The 25,625-nt window shown below is 34.2% G+C and overlaps 1 protein-coding gene across 1 annotated transcript in view; it reads left to right on the forward strand.

Moving 5' to 3' along the window:
* Positions 1–24,161, forward strand: part of LOC109389519 (putative homeodomain transcription factor 2) — an 85,893-nt gene extending 61,732 nt beyond the window's left edge. Inside the window, exons 4-9 of the mRNA XM_019655136.1 lie at positions 4,193–4,262; positions 4,916–5,074; positions 11,351–11,516; positions 12,454–12,618; positions 21,203–21,389; positions 23,346–24,161. Of these exons, the coding sequence (XP_019510681.1) occupies positions 4,193–4,262; positions 4,916–5,074; positions 11,351–11,516; positions 12,454–12,618; positions 21,203–21,389; positions 23,346–23,588 (990 nt within the window). The 3' untranslated portion in view covers positions 23,589–24,161. The remainder of the gene's footprint in view (positions 1–4,192; positions 4,263–4,915; positions 5,075–11,350; positions 11,517–12,453; positions 12,619–21,202; positions 21,390–23,345) is intronic.
* The last annotated feature ends 1,464 nt before the right edge of the window (positions 24,162–25,625 follow it).

Genomic DNA, 25,625 nt, shown 5'->3' on the forward strand with positions numbered 1-25,625 from the left:
AAATTACTACATTAGTTAAATAATTTCTTCATTTTTAAAAGAACTATTTTAGTGCCTAAATAGTGGTTAGGGTAAGAAAGGATTATATTAGTTGTTACTTGGTGTGCTGAAAGGATGAACTTAGGGAAGGCTAAGACCTGTAACTTGTTTCTAAAATATACTTGCCTTTAAAGAAAATACTTGGTAATAGTAATCGAAGAATTAAAACAGTATTAAAACTTACTCTTGTTATTTTTAATTAAATAGAACAATTTGTTGAACCTAAAACCATTCTTGCTAAACATTCCAGAGGAGGCATATTATTTGTAGTGTAAAATAATTTTGCATTTATTCTAAGAAAGGTAGATAAGTGCATAACTGGTGTATTAAATGTTCATATTTGATGTTAAAAAAGCAAAAACACCGTACTGTTGTGTAGAGAATACTGTACCAAATGTATTAAGTTCATATTCTACGGATATTGTTGAGTCACTCATTATCTGTGAAAGCCGTGAACAACAACTAAAGAAATAAAAGAAAGCCATGAAATTATATTTCTTGGAAATGTTTATTTTTTTTAAATTAAGGGTCCAGAATTTATATTGCTAAAGTGTTATTTAAGTCTTGTAAGTTGCAAATTATTTTTTCTTAAACATTTAAAAAAAATTATAACTGAAAACTTTCATTTTCTGGTTACCTTGACCCAAATTTAAAACTAAATGTGGAATTTTCCCATTTTAGTACCTACCAGAGTTTGGTTTTTTTTCTCCCCCTTGCCTCCTACAAGAGTTTTAAAGCTCCAACAACAACAACAAAACACTATGCTATTTAAAGTCATTACAGAGAAGAAATGGGATGGGGGAAACTAAACAGGATGTCCAGAAAGTGAAACTGATGGTCTAAGTGTTAGAATAGTTCCATGCCTGGGAAGTCTGGATCATTAAACAGAAGGATTTTCGAAACTTAAATAGCCCTTTTAAGTTTTTTGGCTCAACATTATCAGTGTACTTTTAATTTTTTTTTTAATTCAAAACTTTATACTATTTGTGTCATTGTACTTTAGGAATGTACTATAAGAATTTAAGCATATTCAATAAAGGATATATTATTTGAATTCTTTGAGATTAATTTTATTCATAGTACTTGATTGTTCCTACTTTCTAGTTAAAATAGTAATTTTTAAAATCTTTTTTAAAATTAACAGTTTTCATTTTTTGTTCTCTTAAACTTTTTTTGTTATATTTTCTTTTTATCAAGGTAACATTGGTTAATGACATATAACGTTCAGGTGTACAACAGAATTCGATATCTGTATACACTATAGCATGCTCACCACCAAAAATCTATTTTACCCACTTAAAATTTTTGAAGTTCCATAATTATAGTTAGTACTGAAAGTTATACTATTTTGTGTGAATGTATTTACTCTAAAGCAATTGAAAATTTTCCAACTTTAAATATCTACTTAATTAAAATCAAATTTTATGAATACTCATGTCTTGGTGCTAATATCATTTATTTTTGTGAATAAAATCGTCAATGTTAGATGATTTATCAGTATAATTTTTCTGTTTTGAAACCCTCAAATATTTTAATAGGCTACCTTGAAGGGAAAGTTTTATCAAAAGTAACAATTATGCTTTGACTCAACAGTGTAACTCAAAATAAGTGTTTTAATGAAATATAAAATAGGAAATCAACCACATATAACAAGATCAAGTAGATTGAGCATGGTGAAAAACAACATAATTGCATAAATCAAGATAATTTACTGTTCCTCTTGTAAGGACTTTAAGTTCTTAAAACAATCTTGATAAAAATTGTAGGTATACAGCAGTAAATTAAGCCTTAGATTTGTCATAAAACATTGGCAATAAGGCTATTTTCAAATTATTTTTAAAAGAACGTATAAAAGATAAGTAAATTAAAACGTTAGTTTCCAAATTTGTTGGCACTAATAAGGGTAAAATCTCATAATAATCTTCATAACAAATCTAAATAGTACTCTTAATGAAATTTTGTTTAAAATGTATGTATTATTAGAACTATATTTCCAGTTTGCAAAATTCCAGAAATGATTTATAGTCTATCAGCCAGTCTATCATGACATTAAAATGGGAAATGAAGTACACATACAGTCGATTCTCATTATTCACAGTAGTTATTTTCTGTAACGTCACCATGAACACTGAATTAGCGAATACTCACTTTATTTTAGGGGAAATTACTGTATTTTGCCATGTATAATGCACATTTTATTGCCCAAATTTGTAAGGGAAAAATAAGAATGTGCATTGTACATGGGCAGTACTAATTCAGTTTCCCTGAAAGTTTGGGCTAAAAACACGGGAGCGCGTTATACACAGCAAAATACAGTAAATTCCTGTAGTCACAGCCGTTTTGTCAACTGATCAGTATATAACCTTGTTTTGTGTTTCTGTTGAAGGACCCCTTATTTAATATGTATTGTTGATTCATTAATATTGAACTCAGAGCCAGCAACACTATAACTAATGCCTGAACAAGCTTACCTAACACGTTTTCTAGTGGCACGTCCTTGCACCCAGAAGCACTAGAAAGCATTTCAGCACTATGCCTGGGGGCCATTTTAAACAAAATTACCAACAAAATAGAAAAAAATGCAAACAAACCATAGCACTGAGTAGACTTTGAAAAGGACACTTAATTACAATATGAGAGCTGAAACAAGAAGGCAGAGGTTGCCTTGTTTGACCTCAGCTGGGAATGTGCACATTGTGTTCCTCAAATTTAAAAGCACAGCAAGTACTGATTTTGGGGTACAAATAAATTTTAGTGAGTAGGTGAATTTGCAAATATGAAATCTATGAATATGAGATTAACTATATAAAATTATCATGGCTATATCTCCAACCTTGACTGTTTCTCATATTTTTCTGTCTCTGGGTTGTATGTAACTTTAGATGAAGAGGCTATTTACAGGCGTTCAAAGGTTAATTGCATCTTGATTTTAGGGTACATTTTTGGGTTTAAACATCTCAGCTAATTGTGAGCTCAAATGCTGTCCTCTCTATGCTTTAGATGTAAACAGTGGTTAATCAAATCTTTAGGTGGTGGTTATTACTTGGATTAGGACCAAAGCACTGCATAAGTACTTAGTTAATTGAATGAATAATAAACAAATCATCTAAACGCTGTCATTTCTTAGCACTTGGCTCCTGAGGAATTTAGCCTAAGCTCTTCCAATTCTTAACATCCTTGTCTTAAGTTATAAAGTGTAATTTATTTTTTCATAGTTTTCTTCAGTGGTTTTGACCTCTACCCTTATACCCATTTTGTACACTGGTGGCAGAAACTTAATTTTAGTGTTCAGTAATTCCAAGTTTAAACTAATTCATTTCACCATTCCGGCTTTCCTCACTTCCATCTCCTGGGCATGGCGTCTAAGTTATGAAGTGACTAGGTGGCATTGTGGCCTGGTTAGTGGTTGGCATGTGAACGAACATAGTGGCAGCCCTGAGATATGCATCATATTTTCTGGGTCTCAGCTGATATCACTCCAACACACTGGCATCTGCTGAGAAGCCTGCATCCCTGTCTGTCTTCAGTTCTGTGGTCCACTGCTGTCTGCAGGAACACCCCCAGCATCTCACACCTGAGTGCCCTTCAGAGCCACTGTTGCCCCAGCCAGCCTCAGCACTCTGTTGTGCACATCTGGGGCCAGCACAGTCTCCTCCTGTATATCCACATGGATTGGTAGCCATAGTCTTTGTTTTAGAATTTTAGTTTTAGTCATAAACAGGCATCACATGTTACACACATCCCTAAATTTATGGGAAAGTAATAAAATTTATTATAATACTACACTTATGTTCCATTTATAACAAATATATAACATATTTTTGTTCAGCATCTCACTTGAACTTTTTTTTAAATTGAAATCTTTAGAAGTTGATTCTTTTCTGCTCTTCTGGATTTAAATATATAAATATAATATATACTTATATATGCACAATTCTAATAGTACTTTTTTATTAAGGTTTAACTGACATATAACTTTATATTAGTTTCAGGTATACAACATGATTCGATATTTGTATATATTGAGAAATGATCACCGCAATAAGTTTAGTTAACATTTGTCCCCATACATAGTTACAAAAAAAGTTTTTTTCTTGTGAAGAGGACTTTTAAGATCTACTCTCTTACCAATACTACGTTTAATATGTTATAGGGTTTAAGGAATAAACCAAAGAAAACAGCGCATGTGAAACCAGACCTCATAGATGTTGATCTTGTAAGAGGTGAGCCTTGGATAAATAAATGCTTAATGCAATTAAAAAACAACCTTGATGAAACAGAATTCAAAATGGGTTAGATATATATGTATGTAGAAATAAAAGTAATGTTAGCCTAATTGAAGGCAAGAATAGTGTAATAGAGAATTGAAGCATTTAAATACTGTTGATTAGTTTTTCTTCCCACCAAAGATCATTCCAAGAAATAGTAAGTACAAAGGAAAAACAGCTTGTGTTTGCTTAGCAAACTATAAGGCTTGGTTATAAAAATTAAAGTGGTTAAAAAATTTATTTTTAAAATTAATTTTTAAATTATAGTTGACATACAATATTATATTAGTTTTGGGATTAAAGTGGTCACTTAAAATTCCTAACTGGAACTGACTTTTGAATATTGTCTTATATTTAGAAGATATGTGGGAGAAATTCTGCTATTATTTCAGTTAAAAAATTTTTTTTCAAAGTACCTGAGTCAATATGATAGCATGAAGAATGTTTTTAACAGTGTCTACTACCCAAAATTGGACATTTCTAATTCATAGAATAGTACAAAATAAAATTATATATGTTTTGTTGTTCTTCAAATATTGAGATTTTTTTTCTCTAAGGAAATTAAAGAATAATAAATGTACTCTATCATTTTATTTTACTTTTCTCAGGGTCTGCATTTGCTAAGGCAAAACCTGAAAGTCCTTGGACTTCTCTGACTAGAAAGGGAATTGTTCGAGTTGTGTTTTTTCCCTTTTTCTTCCGATGGTGGTTACAAGTAACATCAAAAGTCATCTTTTTCTGGCTGCTTGTCCTTTATCTTCTTCAAGGTATAAATAATTAAGTGATTGAAATGTATTTTGCTCTAACTTTCAAGATATAATATTTTTAGTGTTACTAAGGCTTTTTATTTTTATTTATTTATTTTTAAATTATTTTTTAAATTAGTTTCAGGTGTACAACACAGTGCAATAATTATACTTTTTAACCCTCAAAGTGACAACCCCCCTTCCCCCAATCCGCTGCCCCCTAAGGCTTTTTAAAAGGTATATAGTACTACTGAGTATGAAGATACTCATTTATTGTAATATTTCATTTAATAAGACACACTGGTTTGATATTAAAAATGTTTGAGAAAACAAAGCAGTTATTTTCCAATATCATGAAAATTTTAATTTGTGGATAGCTAAAGAAAAATACAAATTGAGAGGATTTTTAAAAATTAGAAAGTCTCTTCAAAATGAACCCCCCTACACATACATACCACACCAGTCTTTTTTTATACAGGTTCATTTTTCCTGCCTCAGCCATGGTTTATGTTTTCTTTGAAGCACTGAGACCGTCTTCATTCTGTATTGAAATTCTACGTACTGTGTGCTGTTGTAAGTGCTTTTCACAGATTCCTATTTAATTCTTACAACAGCCCAGGGAAGCATAGGTACTGTTATTATGCCTAGCTTATAGACGTGGGACTCTGAAAGACCTGAGGGCCCAAAGTTCACACAATCACCTAGTGAACCCAGGTTCAAGCCTAAGCTGCCTGGCTCAGAGCCACATACTGAATAGCTAGCTCTGTTACTGCCTCCCCACACAGCAGCATTCTAGTGTGCAGCCACAGCAGCAGTGTCCTATGCAGAGCATTTGCACAACACTCTACAGCGTTTGGAGTCTTAAAAGAAAAAACCACTCACTTTTCATCACTCTAACAAAGCAATGATTTTAATTTGGTTGGTACTCTTTTCAGTCCTTTTGATGTCTGACTTTTTAGAAAACACAATTGTAATCTTGAATGATTATTTAAATATGTTTTAATCAGCAAACTAAGTAAATGATAATGTCTTTTTTTTTTTTTAAGATTTTATTGGGGAATTGGGGGAGGGGAACAGACAAGTTGCTGTCCTTTTGTTCTTCAGTCTAGTTGTGGAGGACGTTGCTTCACTGGCCCATGTTGATATTATCATTGCGCTCTTCCCAGGTGAGGCAGATTGGTCGCTGGCCTCTGGACGGCCGCTCACAGCGGCTCTTGGCAGCTCACCAGCTGCCAGCCGCTCACACCGGCTACCAGGCCACACACGGTAGCTATGGCAGCCCACTGCAGTAGCAGGGGCTGCAGCCAACGCCTGTGACTCACAGCAGCCCAGCTCCAGGTCTAGCTGTTGTTCACCATCTTAGCTGTAGAGGGCAGTGTCAGTGGCCCCCATGTGGGATCCCAACCGGGGCCCTGCTGCTCAGAACTGACGTCCCAAGCCAGTTCTTAACCAACGCGCCACTCGGCCAGCCCGATAATTTCTTTTTAAGTAAATGAAAATATATAAACTCAGACTTTTATTTAGGTAAAGTTGTTTCTTGTGTCAGAGTACATCTTATATGCATAAAAGGGAATGTGAAGGTTTGTGATTTTTAATAGACTGTGTGTCTGTGTTTTTCTGATTAAAGAAATCACACATGTTCATTGCAGAAAATGTAGGGAAAAAAAAAAAAGGACCCATAGTCTTGCCTTTCAGTTTACTTTGTGACGTGTTTTATATAGTTGAGATTATTCTGTATAAACAATTGTATTTTTTTACTTAATGTCATAGCAAGTATCAGAGTCTTTATAAATATAATTTTAAATTATTGGAAAATATCCTATCCTACATCAATATTGGGCATTTAAGCTTTTTGCTGTTTTTTACTATTATAATTACAACTGAAATGAACATATTAGTTTGTGAAGTTTTTTATATTTTGAATTATTTTCTTATGTTAAATTCCTAGAATGCCTATAGTTAAATATAATAACATTTCCAACAATTTTCATACAGTTTATAATTGATTTCAAGAAGTTGACCTTTGTTGTTGCTAAGTATGCCATTACATTATATGATAGTTCTTCTAAGTGTATTTTTATCTTAATTTTTATTGAGTTACTTTCTTGTGTTTCCTTTTCTCCCAAAAGTATTTAAGAGAGCTTAATCTATTGTTAGTATAGTTACCTTCTATGTTTTCTAGCTTACCTAAAGGAGAAAACTATTCTAAAGTAGTCAGAAATTGCAGTTGCTTATTAAAGAAATAATCAGTACTATTGATTGTAACCACTGTGCATTGTGCTTTTTTAATATTGTTGCTTTCTAGTATTTGAAGAAAACAAGTTTCCAGTGTAACTATTAGAAGTTCACAAATTGTGCCTGAAATTCACTTACTGGCTTTCCTAAGTTCATTAGAGAACACAGGTTTGATCAGGCATGAAAAAGATATTTTTCAGTTCAGAACTGAAGTTTAACATTATGAGTGTTCATAAGTGAGGAACACTGAACATTCTCCTAGTAAAACTTAAAGAAGTGACTTAACCTGCGTCAAGTTGCACAGCCACTGACAAAATGCTATGATCCTAGTCACCCTCAGTAGCCCGCTGGTACCTTCAAAACCCCCAATGCCTCCATCTCGGTGCATATAAAAGTAGGGTGCACTCTTCTGAATTACGTCTTCATTCTCTATCCAACCCTCATCCCCTGAAAGGTAGAAAAAATCGTATGCAGTCAGATTTGGTTTTATATAACTACATATAGCTTTTTACTTCAATTACATGTCTTCTAAGTATCTCAGCTTTATATTCTCAGCTCCATCCCTCCATTCTGCTTGTATAATTTCTCATCTAGATTACTGCCAGGAGCCCTTATATCTCTACCTTCTGTACATGTTCCTTTTAAATTACAAATCCAAACCAGCCATTTAAAATCTAAATTGTTTTCTGGTTATCATGGACTTCAAGATACAAGCCAAGTTTTCAGTCAATCCCTTGTATCTCTCCCCAACTTTAAGCAGGCTAAATTAGTTCTCTGCTGTTTCTTAAACATTCTGTGCTTTTTTTTTTTTTTTTTTTTTGCCTATATGCCTTTGGACATGCAACTCTCTTTGCCTGGGTAGCCTTTTTCCCTTTTATTTACTTAGTCAACTCCTATTTGTGCTTTTAAAGTTTGATTAGGCATTGGATATCACCTCCTTTGAGAATCCTTTCATAACCTCCCAATTTAGTTACATGTCTTTCCTATGTATATTATATCACTTATCATAGGTATTCTAGTAGTCTGCTTGGACTGCCATAACAAAATCCACAGACTGGGTGGCTTAAACAATAGAAATTTTGTTTTCTTACAGTTTTGGAGGCCGGAAGTCCAAGCAAGATTAGGTGCCATCAGGGCTGGGGTCTGGTGAGGCTTCTCTTTCTGACTTGTACATGACTGCCTTCTCACTGTGTCCTCACATGGCCTTTCTTCTGTGTGTTAGTGGAGAGAGATCTCTGGTATCTCTTCTTATAGGGACACTGGTCCTATTGGATTAAGGCCCCACCCTTAATGACTTCATTCAACCTTATTACATTCTTATAAGTCCTATCTGTAATACAGTCACAATGAGGGTTTAGGGCTTCAACATATGAATTTGGAGGGTAGGAACACAATTCAGTTCATTATAGGTGTTTTAATTGTTTCTCTATATGTCCACATTGGCCTCTAAACTGAGGAGCGGCAAGGAACATAGATTAGGTCATATTTGTCTTTTTACTCCCACCTGCCACTAAATCCAAAAGATTGACAGACCTAAAAATTGAACTTTAGAAATTTTATATCCTGATGATTGTCCCTAGAGTTGTGCTTGGCCAGTATATGAAGAAACCCTGCCTTGGAACTACTTGTGCCCGATAAACAACATTTTTGTCTTAGTTGATCTCTTGTAGAAATCTCTAGAAGTACTGTCTAGCAGAAATCTTCAGCAGTACTGTCTAGTTCACAGGGCTTCATTAAATAATCAAAAAGTATAGCTTAGAGAAGTGAGTGTTTTCTGCTTATATCTTCTAACCCTTACCTGGGGTGGGGGGGACGAAAGGGAGGAGGTGATACCAGAACCACTGGCTCAGGAACAGAGGCCATGCATGGAAGGGACACGGCCACTTTGAGAGACACAGTGGAAGAAAGAAGGAAAAAGAGGAATAAAGTGGCTTTCCCTCCCCCTTTCTAGTGTGTTCTATTGACAGAATTTCACAGAGTATAATAACCCCTGTTGAGATTGAAAATTGTTTTTAGGTTCCCAGCCCTAGTGTTAAAGAGAAGGGTGGTCATGGGGCGGAGAGTGCATTTAAATAACCAGCAAGAGGTTATATCAAATTGAAGTTCTTTAAGATGTTCTTCTTTGTGCCTAAAATTCTGAACCTCTTAAGTAGCATTTGCATTCCTCTCCTTTTAAAAGGTGATTAAGTTAATGATAGGTAATAAAAGTACCACTTACCAATCAATATCAGATACTATGTAAGGAAGTTTTCAAAGTGTTCTACATGTATACCCCACTTGAAACCTATATACCTATATGCATTTTTTATACAGAGGATAAACCAAGGCTCAAAAAAGTTAAGGAACTTGATCAAGGTCACATTAGAGTTCATATTAAAAACAACAAAAACTCTATATTTTTCCAAATTCCAGACTCTGTTATAAAACAACTAGAGAATTGGAGTTAAATTCCAGGGTAATTCATAAAGATGATTAGCATTTTTTTAAATTTAAGTCTTTTTTTTTCTTTTTAAAGAAACTTATTAAGAGAATATAAAGCCGAAATTTGTTTTATGATACTTCTTAAACATATTAGAAAATATAGTGGTGTTTTAAGCTGAAATGCTAGACCAGGATTCTTTCAGTTGCAGGGGGCAGAAACTAAATATAATCTAGCTTTTGTAAAAAGTATTTTTTTAATCTTTACTCTTATAAAAGTTTAAAAAAAACCCCAAAACCCAGGGAACTAAATAGATTTATGCAATAACCAGTGTGACCATATGTTCCAATTTGCCTGGGACTGTCCAGCTACTATCTAAGTTTATTTGTGGTGCCCTCATGCTTTTGTTAACAGCTCTCATCTCACTCTCAAAAGAATCCTGATTTAGATGATAAATTGCATAATCACTCTAAACACCCATATGCCCATCTCTTTGATTAAATAGTTAACATTTTGGCATATTTACTTAATTTGTTTTGTTAAAGTAAATTATATACATCATGACATTTTACCCCTGAATGCATCAGTATGCACCTCTTCAAAATAGGTACATTACACAATCACGTTACAATGATCACACCTAATAAAATGAACAAAAATCTCCTAATACTGAAATTCTCCAATTATCCCAAAACAGGATTAGGTACTCGTAGCCCCATGGTTCAAGCATTGCTGAATCTAGAGGCTCAGGTGATGTCTTCACTTTTTATGCTGTCAATTCTGCTTTCCTAATGATGTCTCGTTCTTAGAGAGGCTTTTTCTAAGTGGTGGCTGAGGTGAGCCTGGCAATTTCCTATTTCCATAGTCCTTAGTGTTTGTGATCCAGGAGAAAAGCCTTCTTCAAGCACCTCTGCTAATCCCTGAAAAAGATCCTGATTGGCCCTCTTCGGGTCACATGCCCATCTTTTTATTAAGTACTGTGCCCAGAGTGAAGACTGTGACAAGCCAAATTATATGTCTATCCCTGAGGTGAGAAAAATAAGACCATTTGATTGACAAATAAGGAGGCAGATTCCCAAAAGATAGAGAGTTTATGTCTATAAAGCCTAAGGGATGCTGAGCAGGCAAAAACAAGATTTCTTCTTCATGTGGTTAGCATTAATGGGTTTTTAGTGGTTTCCCTGAAAAATATTCCCAAATAAATTTATGTTATTAATTCTGAGTTGATAAACCTCTATTGAAAAAAGCTTTTTATAGCTTTATTATACAGTTACCATAGACTTGCTTGTTTGTTAAACAAATAAATAAGTGCACTTGAGGTTAGTGTGGTTCTATTGATTGTCTGAGATCTTACCAGGAATGACATTAGATGTGTATGCATGTACTTTTCATTGCAGTGCTCAGGTGTGTACTTTAGAGACTCTGTTGGGTGATATCTCGTTCCAAGAGTTTATTACTGAACAGCATGGTTAGCCAGTGGCAAACAAGAAGATAGTTTGAAAGAGCTTGTCTGGAGTAACATTTAAACTCATTTAAATTTAGAAAAATAATCTGGCAAGAAGCAGTGTTAAAACAGTTTTTAAAGCTTTTAAGAAGTGACTGTTTCATCTGTACTTAAATGCATTTTCTTTCCCTCTTTGTAGTTGCCGCAGTAGTATTATTCTGTTCCGCTTCTAGCCCACACAACATACCTCTGACGGAAGTGATCGGGCCGATATGGCTGATGCTGCTCCTGGGAACTGTGCACTGCCAGATTGTTTCAACGAGAACACCTAAGCCTCCTCTAAGCACAGGGGGCAAAAGAAGAAGGTACTGTCTGTTTAAAAGTGATCTCTGTAGTTTCTGCAGTTTGAATCCAGGATTGTTCTTGACTTGAATAAAATGGGATCTTGTAAAGATGTTCTTTCAAATAAAGCATTGAGCTTCAGAATCAGCTACCAAATGATTTAGTTTCTGTATTTGCTTCAGGGCCATTGTGAGACCACGTACCTGTTTTTTTTTTGTTTTTTTTTTTTTCTTGAAGCCCATTTCTAAGGCATCTAATATCAATGTAAGGAATATATGTTAGGTGGAGTTGCTAATAATTCCCACTATTCACAAAATTTTGTTCTTATAAGATGCTTTGACAAAAAACAAGAGCCAAGAAAAAATTTTTAGCTAAATTCTATTTATTAAATACTATTTGAAGCTTTTTAATATTGTTCTCTAGATAAGTAAACATAGCAAATCTCACTGGCTACCCAGCACAATGGAGTTCTGTGTTAAGGGTCTTGCAGAGCAATTCTCTTTTGAATATTGTTGCTAAGAGATTGTGACATTTGCAGTTTGGGGATGTTGAGATGTAAGCACTTTTCATTTTGAAAAGATAATACCTACATTAAATAAATAGCATTGCTGATCAATTAGATTATAATGCTGTTCGGTCTAAATTTTCTTCTTTCTTCATCTACAGATGAGTGGCATTCACGTAGGGAAGAAATGCTTTTATAAATATCTGTCCAATGCGATCCTTACAACCTAATGTCCACTGCCCTGTCCGTATGAGCAAGGAACAATACCTTAACGTTTATAGAAATTGGTCTTGAATATGTACTTTATATTTGGGTTAACTTTTATCCAGTAAATCTCAATTTTATTATGTATTAAAGTTCCTGTGTTTGTTTACCCAAATTTTGAACATATTAACTGAGAAAGTGGTTGTTAAAATTTTAAAGCTACCTTCCGTTCTTAATCTCTTCTGATGAAGGAAATTAAGGAAAGCAGCCCATTTGGAAGTACATAGGGAAGGAGATGGTTCTAGTACCACAGATAATTCACAGGAGGGAGCAGTTCAGAGCTACGGTACAAGCACCTCGTACAGCGTTGGCGCTGTCTTCAGAGATCTCTGGCATGCTGCTTTCTTTTTATCAGGGTTTGTATTTATTCTAGGCTTTATTGGTATAGAGATGCACTATCCCTTTTCTGGCACTTCAGTTTCCGGTGTTGATGACTTTAAATATGATAGCCCTATTATGGATTTTGTTTTGATAAATTATAGTGCTATATAGATAACGGACAACTAGAGACCATAAAGTTTACTTTGGAAGATGTGTAAATATTTATGAGATTGAATATATACCATCAAAATATATGTAGTTAGGATTTCTTGATTTTGGCTTCTTTCGTGATTTATCAAGTACTATTTTACTTCTATTAAATTGGTTATTTTTATCAGCACTATAGGTCAAATTGGCTTTATTAATGTCATGAGAGTTGTGTGGTATTTTTTTATTTAATCCTTGCCTCAGTTACCCAAAATGATGTGAAATAAAATATAAAGGCATTGTTATTTAAAAGTATAAAGTGTGTTCTATAGTATGGAATTCTATTTTTATATATTGGGCTTTTTGTATAGTTTGTATCACAATAAAATTTACCAAATAAGGAAATATAATTATGGCATACTTCAAAAATAAATTAAACATAACTCAATCTTGTATTTTTATTCTGAATAGTTAATTCAAAACATTTAAAAGAGTTTTATTACTAATGCACATATACATATAATTTTGAATATAGTTAAAAAGCTATGATTAAGATGCTGACTATAACTGATAAAAGTTGCTGAGTTAATATATCAAGAAAAGGGATACTGCAAATAACTATTTTGGTCACTTGTTAACGCCTCTACTAATATCATTGTTTTGTCAATTTGTGATTGTGCTCTTATGATAAAGTTTATCATGCATTATATAATTAAGCAATTATATCCTGGGCATATTTTCATTGATTGCAATTTGGGGGAAATTTTCCAGAATTTTAATAGTTCGCAATCACATTGCATGAAGTTGCTTCCTCCAGAGATATAGGTTTGGTTTGGTTTGGGTTTTAACTTGTGTTGAATTCTGTCTCTATCTCTGTTAGGCTCTATATATCCATATATGGTTCTCCTTTCTAAGAATAGGATGTGACAGTTTTACCACTGCAAAGTCAGTTTCTTAAACATTTCTCAAGACTTCTTGATAAACAGTTATAAATTGGATAGGGGATATGTTTTGCTTTGGGGAATCATTTAGTTGTTTTGGTTGTCCAAAACTGATATTGTGTTAAGTAGTATTCAGAATCCCCCTAACAGAGTAGATTGGTGCCTTTGGAATTCTACTGTTTCTCAAATGAGATTCAGACTTCACTTTCCCTCCTTATGGACTGTAGAATGACCAGCCATTGATATTATAAAGGCTAAATCCCTTTGGATTCATTCCCTTTTATCATGACAACTATAATCTAAATGTTTTTAAAGATGCACTGTTTTCAATTATCTCATTCTGGGACTGGTTTGTCAGCATATGAATAAGACTTTTAAATATTAGTTACAGAAAGATCTTAAGAAAAATGTTAATTTTAGAAAATCTAAACTGAGCTCTGAAATCTTGATAATGTTTTGTTCTCTCAGGTCAGAAAGGGCTTACACTGAAATATCAGCTGTGACTTAAAATTGTTTCTGGTGATAAAAAGTTAAGGTATCTGAATTGACATAACTAATGGGAAATAAATGCTTAATCACACAAATATCTAAGTTTTGTGTATGGTGTCTCGTTGATTTTCTAGATATTAGGATGAAAACTATTTTTACATCCTGTATTTATGAGTTGGAAAGGCCCTATTTATCATTTCTAAGTACATTTCATTCTCAAAATAAAACTATTTCTTTTTAAAGCAAGGCATACATAGTATTTCTCATAAAAAATGAACTATTGTAAAAGAACTCTATGAGCCTGTGAAAACAAAACCAAAGAAAGTATGAGTTTAAAAAAATACAGAAATCAACCATATTTCCTGATTATTTAGTACTTTTAATTTCAGTGAATTATAGTCTTAAATTAGCATAATTATAGTTTCTACTAAAAATATAAAATTGGAAGAATTACACCTAGATTGCATATCTCTTCAGCATAATACCTATTTCAGAATTCAGATAGATTCTAAGATTTATTTCTTGTTCTTTAAGATTCATTTGACCTTGACAGTATTATTGAAAAACAGTAAATAGGAATTATGCCCTCTTTTGAGTAGAAAAAGCAACATATAAACTTGGTGCTTAAGACACAGATACCAGAATAAAACCAGGTCCCATGTTAGCTCATATGCTCTACTGACCTACCTTAAAGATTTCTGTCCCATTTTATCTTCATATTTACTGTTCTTAACACTAAAGTCACAGATTTAATAAGTTGGTTTTCTTCACATAGTAGAGTACACTGTATAATATAACATAAAGTGGAATGCAGTCCCACCAGAGATTTTTGGTGCAAGGATTAAGATTTATTTTTTAGTGACTTTAAACAGTTCAGTCATTTAAGCTGTAAATCGGGTGAAGCTCTGTTGCCTGTCTTCCACAGACAAGGATGAAGACCATGTAAGTGCCAGTATATCCCAGCTTTTTGAAGACTATGTTATGGCCACAACTAGGTACCTCATTAAATTTACTAAAGTCACTGTATTTTAGAGTTGGACTAGTCCTAGAAAGATTACAAGTCCCATAAATAAACCAAATTTGGTACACACTTCTCAAACTTATGTGTTGTAGAGGCTATCTGGGGGCCCAAAAGTCTTGTTAGCATATATTCAAGGTGCATGAATGGTTCCAGATAGTAGGGGTCATAATATGGAGGCTCCTGTGTCATTTTCTTATATCTGAGATTTTATGTATTCTATTTCTCTAACCTCCCCTCCCCCTTGATGCCTAACCTTGCGGAAATGAGAGCAGAACTACCAATTTCATACTATGTTCTAGAACAGGGGTCGGCAAACTGCGGCTCGTGAGCCACATGTGGCTCTTTGGGTACGTTTTGTCTCAAAAGTTTGCCTACCCCTGAAAGAGCCAATCCTGTCCCTCACAACAATTTAAAAATTATTCAAGAGCCATAAATATATTTTTCAAATCAGGAAAATTTAAAGTACTATTATAAATGAAACTATGATAGTTTTATTCTCATTGTCAATTTTACTTCAGAGCCACATATATGTACCCAAAGAGCCACATGTGGCTTACGAGCCACATGTGGCTTACGAGCCGCAGTTTGCCGACCCCTGGTGGCTCTTCTGTCTCAAAAGTTTGCCGAACCCTGCTCTAGAACAAGAGTTATCTGCTGTTACCTTTCCCCCTACCATCTAACTCTCTAATGTCCTTTAATACTGAAAGAATGACCTTCAGTTGGATCTATTTATATACCTCTGAATATTTTTGAGAGCACCAACAAATACTTCCAACTTTTCTTTTCCCATGGCAATACAGAGTACCCTAAGTGTTTTTGATTACCTGACTAGGTTTTTAATATAGAAACACACTGTTTTTCATGTTGGTACAATAGATTTGAGATTTTATAAGCTAAATTTTATAAGATTTTTAAAGTTCTTTAAAAGCTGTGTTAACTTTTTGTTTAAAGTTTTTAATGTGAAAAACACATCCAGTTTTATGATTTATTTATGGTGTAGAGTGTACATTTGTTTGCGTTTTTTCAGAAAAGACTAAGATCATCATTGATAAATGATGTTCACAAAAGTTCTTAGTTCACAAAAGAACTAAGGTAATAATTTTATACATATATTTCTAAAGGTTATTTCCTCCTAGGAGTATTTTTGACATAGAGCTATTATCCCTCTTGAATGTCAAGCATAATACTTTAAAGAAAATTCTACACAGGTCATACCATCCAAAGATTAAAATGATAATCTAGTTATAAAACTGTAAGCCTTGACCATGGCAGTATTATTTCTTTGCGATCACTTTTTGTTCAAAATCCAGTGCAGGAAATACTGTTTAAATCATGGAGTAACTAAAATCAGTATAGACTTGTACATCTCTTGTTTTCAAAATATTACTACTAACCTCACTGCACAGATGCCTGTGACTCACGGGGCTTGGGTTGATCTAAGAAAATATTAATTCTCGTTTTATTAAGTGAATCTATTGTATGCATTAAGTGTAGCTATCAAAAGGTAGATATTTTGTGGATAGTACTAAAAAGTACCATTTATTTCTTTATGTGCATTTCTAACACCAGCATCTTTCTACCCTACTTTTTATTTTTGGTAGGGAATGATGATTTAGGGAATGATATATGTTTATTTTAAAATCAAAATGCTATTTACTTCATTTGCTTCAGTTTACTTTTGCACATATTTTAAAGTTCATTTAAGTAGAAGTAGCTTCCCTTTAAAAAAATACTCTAAGAATTTTACAATATTTATTTGTTTAATAAATCTTATTCCCACCAACTTTCCTTAATATTACTCCCTAAAACAAGGGAATGAGAGAATTACTTAAACATCTAAGTCTTGGTAACCTGTGTTCCTTTTGAGAAATTAATATTCTGTAAAGTTTTTCAGCTGTTAACTGCAATATGAATGTTATGGTACAGTCATTGGTGAAACAACCTCACTTGGAACAGTCACAATTTTTTACCCTTTTTACCTGCATTAATTGCAGTTTAGCTCTCCTACCATTTCTCCTTTCAGCATTTCCTCTATGCTCACATCCAAAGAATACCCTAATCAGGGTACAAATCAGTTTGTACTTTTAGAGACAAGTTTCATGCTTTCCACATTTTAAAGACTACAGGGCAGTCACTTTGTAGAATGTCCCTTAATTTGGGTTTGTGCCTGTGGTGTTCTGGATCTGGTTCCAATTGACTTGTGAGAGTAGAATATGCATTTCTCTTCCCAGTTCAGTGTTCAGTGTTATCAGCTGGCACTTGTAATTGGCCATGGAGGGATTATTTACACCATGGAAATCAGGAAACACTACAAACAAGGACTTTGTACCCCTGGAGAGCTGGTCATTCAACATTTAGCAGCATACTTCTGGGTTAGTACTGTGATGTTTCATCATGATTAAACTTAAGTTTTGCGTTTTTGGCAGGAATATCACAGAAGTGATACTTTATTCTTCTCATTGCATCCTATTGGGTGGCAAGCAGTGTAGATTTGTTCCCTTACTAGTGATATATTAAGTTATGCGTTTTTGGCATGAATATCACAGAAGTGATACTTTATTCTTCTCATTGCATCCTATTGGGTGGCAAGCAGTGTAGATTTATTCCCTTACTAGTGATATTTACATTAATTACTTAAGACAGTATCTGCTAGATTTCTGCATTGTGAATTTATTATTTTTCCCTTTATAATCAATAAATGTCCTGTGTGAACATACAATAAGATTATGAAAATAGCTCATTTCTCATCCTACCTTTTCCTTCTAGTTTTAGCATCCATTGATGATTCTTGCCTAATTTATTATAATGATTGCCAAATGATGATTTTTCTAAGTCCATCATTCCTTCTACATTTATTATTTGGCGTTCTACTTTAAGGAAAAGCTTTCCCTTATTTATTTACTCATGGATTTGTATTTTATTCGTTACTGTTATTATTTATTTTGATGATCAGATTGTCCTGAATTTGGCCAGTGGAGCCCCTCTGAGCAGTTTCTTTGTCTTTTTGACATGTCGCCATCATTCTTTGAGCACTTCCTTACTTTCTGACACAACAGAATGTCTCAAGTTCTACTTGTACTTCTGCCTCAGCCCTGGAATCAGCCATTTCCTCAAGGAGCATGTTCTACAGAAACCAATATCTGAGTGCTAGGTGTATTCATTATTCATAACTTTTGGGGTGTTCTACCCCAGGCCTTCTTCAGTAGGAGAGCTGGAAACAGTGTGTTTGTGTGTGTGTGTGTGTGTGTGTGTGTGTGTGTGTGTGTCCCTTTACATTTATTTCTATATGTATCTAGATATAGTATAAACCACTAATTTGCAATGATAGCTCCAATTCAAGTAGCATATCACCGAGTTCATTTTATCTTTTTATTTATATTTTCCTTCTCTGTCACTGAAAAACAAGTTCCCATTGTCCTCAATATACTTACTTATTCAGTTAATCTTCTGTATGTAGCCCATCTCCCAACCCTGCTGGGCCGCACCTGGTACCCTGCCCTAAAATTGCCTTCGAATCAGCTGCCCCTCTGTCCCACTCCACCAATATTCTTGCAAGTGCTATTATTACCAGCCACTGCCAAGTTGCATGATTTGTATTTTGAGCTTCTTTGTAAACTCTGAGGTTGTACATACATTTTGTATTTTGTCATTTCAGCTTGGTTTGCAACTTACGGCATTTAGTTCATGAGAAACATCAGATAGCTACTATAGTTTAAGTAACTTACTGTTCATGACTCCTGAGAGTTTGTTACACAGTGGAGAGAGAACCCAGAGAAGATTGGAAGGAGGCAGGAATAAGGAAGGGAGTAAATGGGAGATAGCTGAAAGGTATCATATAGAATGGATGCTACTAGTCCTCATTCCCCTGCCCTGTCCTGGTAAGGAGAGAAGGATTCTTAAAGCTGCAGTTATTACTAATTCAAAGCCCTTTGCACTGGCCCCTTATCTTTTTCCCTCTCTGGTTCTGGTTCTCTCCGCAAGTTTTCAGCCACTTTTTCTACTTTGACTACTGGCTTCCAGGCTACTGGAAGTTGACTACTGGTTTTCAAATGCCTGCTTATCTTAGGATGTTCCTGGGTGCTTCTGTCTTTCCATCTTTCTTCCCAAATAAATTTCTTCTCTTACATATCCTGTCTTATTACTGGTTCCACCAACTTTCCAGTCTTCCTTCACCTCCTTTTCCCACCTCCCTTTCTAGCCCAGTGTAATTTCCATGAACCTTTATAAACAACCTTTCCAGGAAACTCCTTCTCTATCTTTGAGTTCTTACATTTTTAGGTTATCAAGTCACTTCACTTCCCTTGGTCTTTTTCCACATCTCCATGTTGCACAATATTAAAGGGAACAATTGATAACTGGTGTTTCTCTCCCTTCTTCCCTGGGCAGAAAAGATCACGCGTTTTCTCTGCACCTTTTATTTTCTGTTTTTGCTCATGCTGCTCTCCAGTGTAATCCATTTTCCTCTCAACCTCTGCCACTCTTCAATGATCTTTGCTCTATGGCTCATTTCCTTGGTCTTTTTATGTGTCTTAGGGTTGTATAGAAAGAAAAGGGTCAGAAGATTGGGCTTCTGAGTTTTGCAACTCTGGAGATGTGTTCTGAGTGACTAGAAAGCATGGGAGCTGTGTCACGCATGTGGGAAGTATGGCCTGTCTGTCCCCTTTGTACCTTGCAGGAGAAGATCAGGAAGGAGAGGGGCCTGTGTGTAGAAGACAAACTTTCTAGGCTTTGAGGAATGTGTTAAGAAGAAATACTAACAGGCAGTTTCCCAAAGAGTGGTCAGTTGGAGGTAATGTGGGGAATATAATTAACCTTATAAGCAGATGGTCTTAATCTAGTGCTGTTTTCCTCTAACTGGCTGTGTGACTTTAAATGAAGTCAGTTAGACCTCTTTTTCTTATTCTTTACTTCCAAAATGAGCATTTAGAATAGGGGAATTCTAAGGTCCTGCACAATTCTAAAAAATTCTAATAGAACTGAGTAATTATAGTGTTAAAGGTAACTGTTTTGGTGCATTTTAAAAAACTTCTTTCATCTACATGAAGACAATATACTAGTTTTATTTTACCTTTTTCACAAAACTGATACTCTGGAGAAAATTTAAGGGGATTTATTTAAATATAATTAAATACAATTGCTCTTTAATAATGTTTATGATAGACTTAATCTGCATTGAGCACATTTTAATTTTGTGTGCAACTTACTTTGTATTTCTACTAACCATTTTCTTTGGATAGCCATTCTTTCACTCATTGGAATCTCTGAAGAGGACTCCTCAAACATTTGCCTATTAATCAGAAATGTCTTGTTTATTATTTCCTATGTTGTATCTTATAGAGAAAAAATTAACTCCTATAAATGAAAACCTCAATTGTAGCCTTTTAGATATTTATAAGCTAACATGATTACTAATATTTTTTCAGAGTATTTCAGTGGGTGAAAGAGGTTACTTCTTTATTTTCTTTGTGTTCTCTATTTCTCCTTCTTCCATTATTTAGAACCTTGTATAAAGTTTTCCCTTTTTCCATATTTTTATGTAAATGTCCTATGTCTCCACTGTCTATTAATTTATCAGAGATATGTATTTATATATACTAATGGTAATGTATTTGGGTAAATGAGAATATTAAAACTAAGTTAAACCATTAATTGCAACTTGACCTGGTAATTACCTGAGATAGTTTTATAAATAAAACTTTAAAAATATTAACTATAATAAAATGGGCAAAATTTTTATTGTAGATATTGCTCACAGACAGGTAGTTTTGATCAAGAATAAGTTAGGGATATCCTTAGAATTGCTATTTCTAAGACCTCAGAACCTATAAAGTAAGCTGAACTGGGACATTGATTTACAGGTCTATTTTACATGATGGATACTATATTTCTCAATTATTTATTGTAAAAATAAGGTAGCCATTAAAATTCTGAGAATTATTAACAGATCATAATTTCTATCACTAACCCATCCAAAGTAAACTAAGTCCATATAACATGCTTCTGCATGGTTTTTTTTTTTAGATCAAAGAAAGCAAAGAATTCAATTGATAAATCAACTGAGACTGATAATGGCTATGTATCCCTTGATGGGAAAAAGACTGTTAAGAGCAGCGAAGACGGAGTACAAAGCCATGAACCTCAGTGTGAAACTATTCGACCAGAAGAGACGACCTGGACCACAGGAACACTGAGGAACATTCCCAGCAAAGTAAGTGGGATTTTTAAAAATAGTTTGCTTGTGTGATTTTACATTAGCTAATGGGAAGTGACTTAGACATAGTAATTGCCTTTGAACTATGTATTTTCTCCAGAATGTATTCTGTGAGCCTTTATAAATCACACTGATGAAGCTGAAAATTAGATGAAGTAATGTGAATGAACTTAATTGCCAATATAACCTGGCACCTTCTTGAATTGATTAATGACTTCAATTTTTCCAAATGCTAAAGCACTTTTAATTTATAGTTGATACTTATTAAACCTTTTCTTGCCCCATTTCCATGTGTGTAAGAGTTTCGTTTAAATGGAACATCTAAATTATTCTAGTAAGTGAACTAGGAAACTGATCTTCCATTCATAGTCTCCATAAGAAAATATTACCTTGTTTTTCCTACCTTCGTTACCTTTGGTATCAGCACATTTGTTTTGTTTTTAATTTGAAAAAAATTCTTATTGAGGATGTATTTGTTAAGATAACAACTGTTTGTTTACTTTTCCAAAATAATGAAGAAACCATGGGTTTTCTTTGTAACAAAGCCTAATGTAATATCTTCTATCTCTGTTTCACTGTGGTTTTTTTTTTTTTTGGTTAAGTAATTTATTCTCTAAAAGATGTTACAGTATAAAAACATGGTCAAATTAAAAGATGTTGCCTCTGTTATGTGTAGGAGTGTGAGCACGAACATTTGTGTTGAGGAAAATAAAGAAAAGAGAATTCTCTAATTTTGAATGGAGTATGTGTTACCCCTTGCAGTACATGTATTTTCAGTACCAGTAGTTATACAATAAGTAGCATGGGGCTGTAATGAAATATAGTCAGCCCCTTACTTGACTTTAGATTTTTGAAGCATTTAGTTGTCTGATAATGTGAGCCTCACATCACTATCATCACTCAACAAATAAGTTTTCAGTCATACAGCTTTCAAACACATTTTCAGGTGTGTTTACTAACAATTACTAAACATATGAGAGGAACATGATAGTGTCCGTAAAACTTATGCTCTGGAGTCTCTCAATTTCAGAATTCTGAAATCTGGATGTCTCTTACAAATTGATATGTATATAATATTGTCTGATGTGTACACACATTTAGCTAGCATTCACCTTCTGCCTCATAAGCCAGTGGCAGTCTTATTTAATCAGCGGTGGTCTTATAATTGATCACATTTTCAGTTTGTGAAAGTAGTGTAATTAGTTCCATCTCAGGTCTCTCAGCTTTTTTTTTTTTAGATTTTTTTATTGGGGAATTGGGGGAGGGGAACAGACAAGTTGCTGTCCTTTTGTTCTTCATTCTAGTTGTGGAGGACATCGCTTCACTGGCCCATATTGGTATTATCATTGCGTTCTTCCCAGGTGAAGCAGTCGCTTGCCAGCCATTGGACGGCCACTCACAGCAGCTCAGGAAAGTTCACCCCAGCTGCTGGCCAGCCCCACTGCAGCCTACACCGTCGCTGGCGACTCATGGCAGCCCAGCTCCAAGTCGAGTTGTTGTTCACCATCTTAGCTGTAGAGGGCACAGCATCACTGGCCTTCATGTGGGATCCGAACCGGGGCCCTGCTGCTCAGAGCTCGTGTCCCAAGCCAACTCTTAACCAATGTGCCACTCGGCTGGCCCTCTCTCAGCTTATTTTAAATGGTTTCTGTTCTGCTTTCATCCAATTTTTTAATTTTGTAAGCTATTTCAAATTCTTTGTGAACAGAAACATTATAGAACAATATTTGACAAATGGCTGTTGAATTACTCTTAAAATTAAAATATGAATATGGTCACTGATAGACAACATTTTTTTCAGAAAATTGGGTGATACTGATCAGTTATTTTGAGGTTTTTGAAGGTATTTGAATCTGTATGTATATATATATGTATAATTTAAAATTTTGCGTTTTTAAAACTACAAGTCAGTCAGAAAAAGGCAGTAACCCTCTTTGTGTACTCCCAATTTAGGATACCCAAAGGACAATAACAAATGTCTCTGATGAAGTCTCCAGTGAGGAAGGTCCTGAAACAGGATATCCATTAGGCCGTCACATGGACAGGACTTCGGAGAGTGTTCTTCGGAATAGAAAGTCACACCATTATAAGAAACACTACCCTAATGAGGTATATACTTCGGTCTTACATATGTTACATACATATCTATTCTATGTTACCAATTTACAACTTCTTTCAACATTATTTGAAATATAATTGTTGAATATAATTATTGAGATAAAATATTTCCCATCAGTATCAATATCTTCTTGTTGTATGATCAGGATTTGTAAAGTAGCAGTTTAGATTTATGTGTTGTATACATGATAAATAGCCACATATTTATACTCATTTTTTACATTATCTCTGAAGACTCATACATTCAGTTTGTTTTTTACCATTAAAGAACATCCTGGAGAGACAACCTGTGAGCTCTTGTCTTAGTCTTTTCCGCCATTTCAAAGGCTTTATAACTTCCTGATTATAGTAAAGTTATTATTCTAAGTGACTTCCTTCATGTTACTGTCACCAGTTATTAAGTTGCCCATACTAATAAATTCAACCTTTTTTCTTCTTTGATTCTATTTTTCTTTATTAATGTTTGTTTTTTTTCTAAACCCTTTTCTAACTTTATCAAATCTCTTGAAGTTATCACATTTCTTGAAACTATTTAAATAGAAAAAGAATTTTATTCAATTGTATTTTCAGTTTTTATTCGAAGGACAGAACATTTCATTATCTCTCTTTAAGGCAAATGAATTACTTCTTATATCACTCTTTGGTGAACATAATCTACTCTTTTTGGATTATATTAGCATTTTCTTTTCTTGATTTTTAGAGTTAAACTTTTGAAAAATCAAATATGCTGTGGTGGAATATGAATACTTTGCGGGTTTCAGAAGTGAAGAGTTACTTGTCCATTATATATTCTTCTCTGTGATTTTATCTCTAGTTAATCTTTCTGGAGGCTGTGTTTCTGCCTCTCTCTGTCTCTCTGTCTATTAGACAGATGCTAATTCCAGTGTATCCGCTCATTGCCTCTTCACCCACATCAGTTGATGTACTATCTGTCCCCTGTTCCGAAACCAGATAATCATGCTTGTAAAATCCAGTCTTATTCTTTGTACAGTTAGAAGTCAGTCAGTCCTGGAAGAGATTCAGTACCTCCTATGGAAGAAGGTCTTCACTTTTCTATACAATAAATTATTTGGCTTTAGAGATAATTATTGCACCCCATAATCTTGGCTCTTCTTGGTTTGTGCTGTGTTTTGAACTATTGAGATTCTTGAAGGCAGAACATTATCCATATGTTGCTTAATAGCTTCTAGATTTCATGCTAAGTAAGGCTGATAATTAGGTAATAGGCATTGGTTGTTTTCAATTTTTTTTAATGCTGTAAAAGATTACATAAAAGAAAATTTAGTCTTCAAATTCTCCACCTGTAAGGTGAGGAACTTTAGAAGATATAAAAAGCTGCATTTCAGCTCCAAAAAATGTTGACTCTTAAATGAAACCAACTTCAAAGCATATTTTAAAAAAGCTAAACAGAATCTCCTTTGAATAAGTAAAATTGAGACAGAAGTTTGTAGTGTTGTTTTGTGTCTATATGTATATATTACCATACTCTCTTCAAATTACTGGTGATATTTTTTCTTTAAGGATGAGACACAAATAAATCATTTGGGGAAGCACTTTGTGCATGGGTGGGACTGGTGGACTTGACTGTAAGATGAATGGTCAGGCACCCAGCCATTTGTTTAAGCCTCCCAGATATCAGTATCTATAGATCTGCATTTTTAGGGGAATTTAGTTTTTCAGGAAGAATCATTCAATCTTTGGGGTATGACAGTGACAGATATTATTCTAGGTTGCCATGGTGTTTGGCTCTGAGGGGGCTGAGATGAGGTGGTGATCTTGTCATTCAGTGTGTAGACTTTCACTTAACACCCCTTTGTCTGCTTCCACCTGCACCTCAGTTTCTTGCCTTTTTCTACTATGTACTTTATCTGGTTGGCTTCTTCCAGTCTCCTGTTGATAAGATGGTGGTGGAATAACTTGATTATCTGGGGTATAGGAGGTGTCCTGGGGAATTGTTGGCTTCTTTTAAATATTTGTCCTATTTCCTACTCTGTCCTGCTTTCTTAACTCTACAGCATCTTTCCATTTTTATTCCCTATTGTAATTACATCTAGTAGAGGTAGCATTTAATGGAAAGCATAATAAAGAAACCATGAGCTTGGAGTCAAACTTTGG

The sequence above is a fragment of the Hipposideros armiger genome, unplaced genomic scaffold, assembly GCF_001890085.2.
Source record: "Hipposideros armiger isolate ML-2016 unplaced genomic scaffold, ASM189008v1 scaffold_236, whole genome shotgun sequence".
Taxonomy (NCBI): domain Eukaryota; kingdom Metazoa; phylum Chordata; class Mammalia; order Chiroptera; family Hipposideridae; genus Hipposideros; species Hipposideros armiger.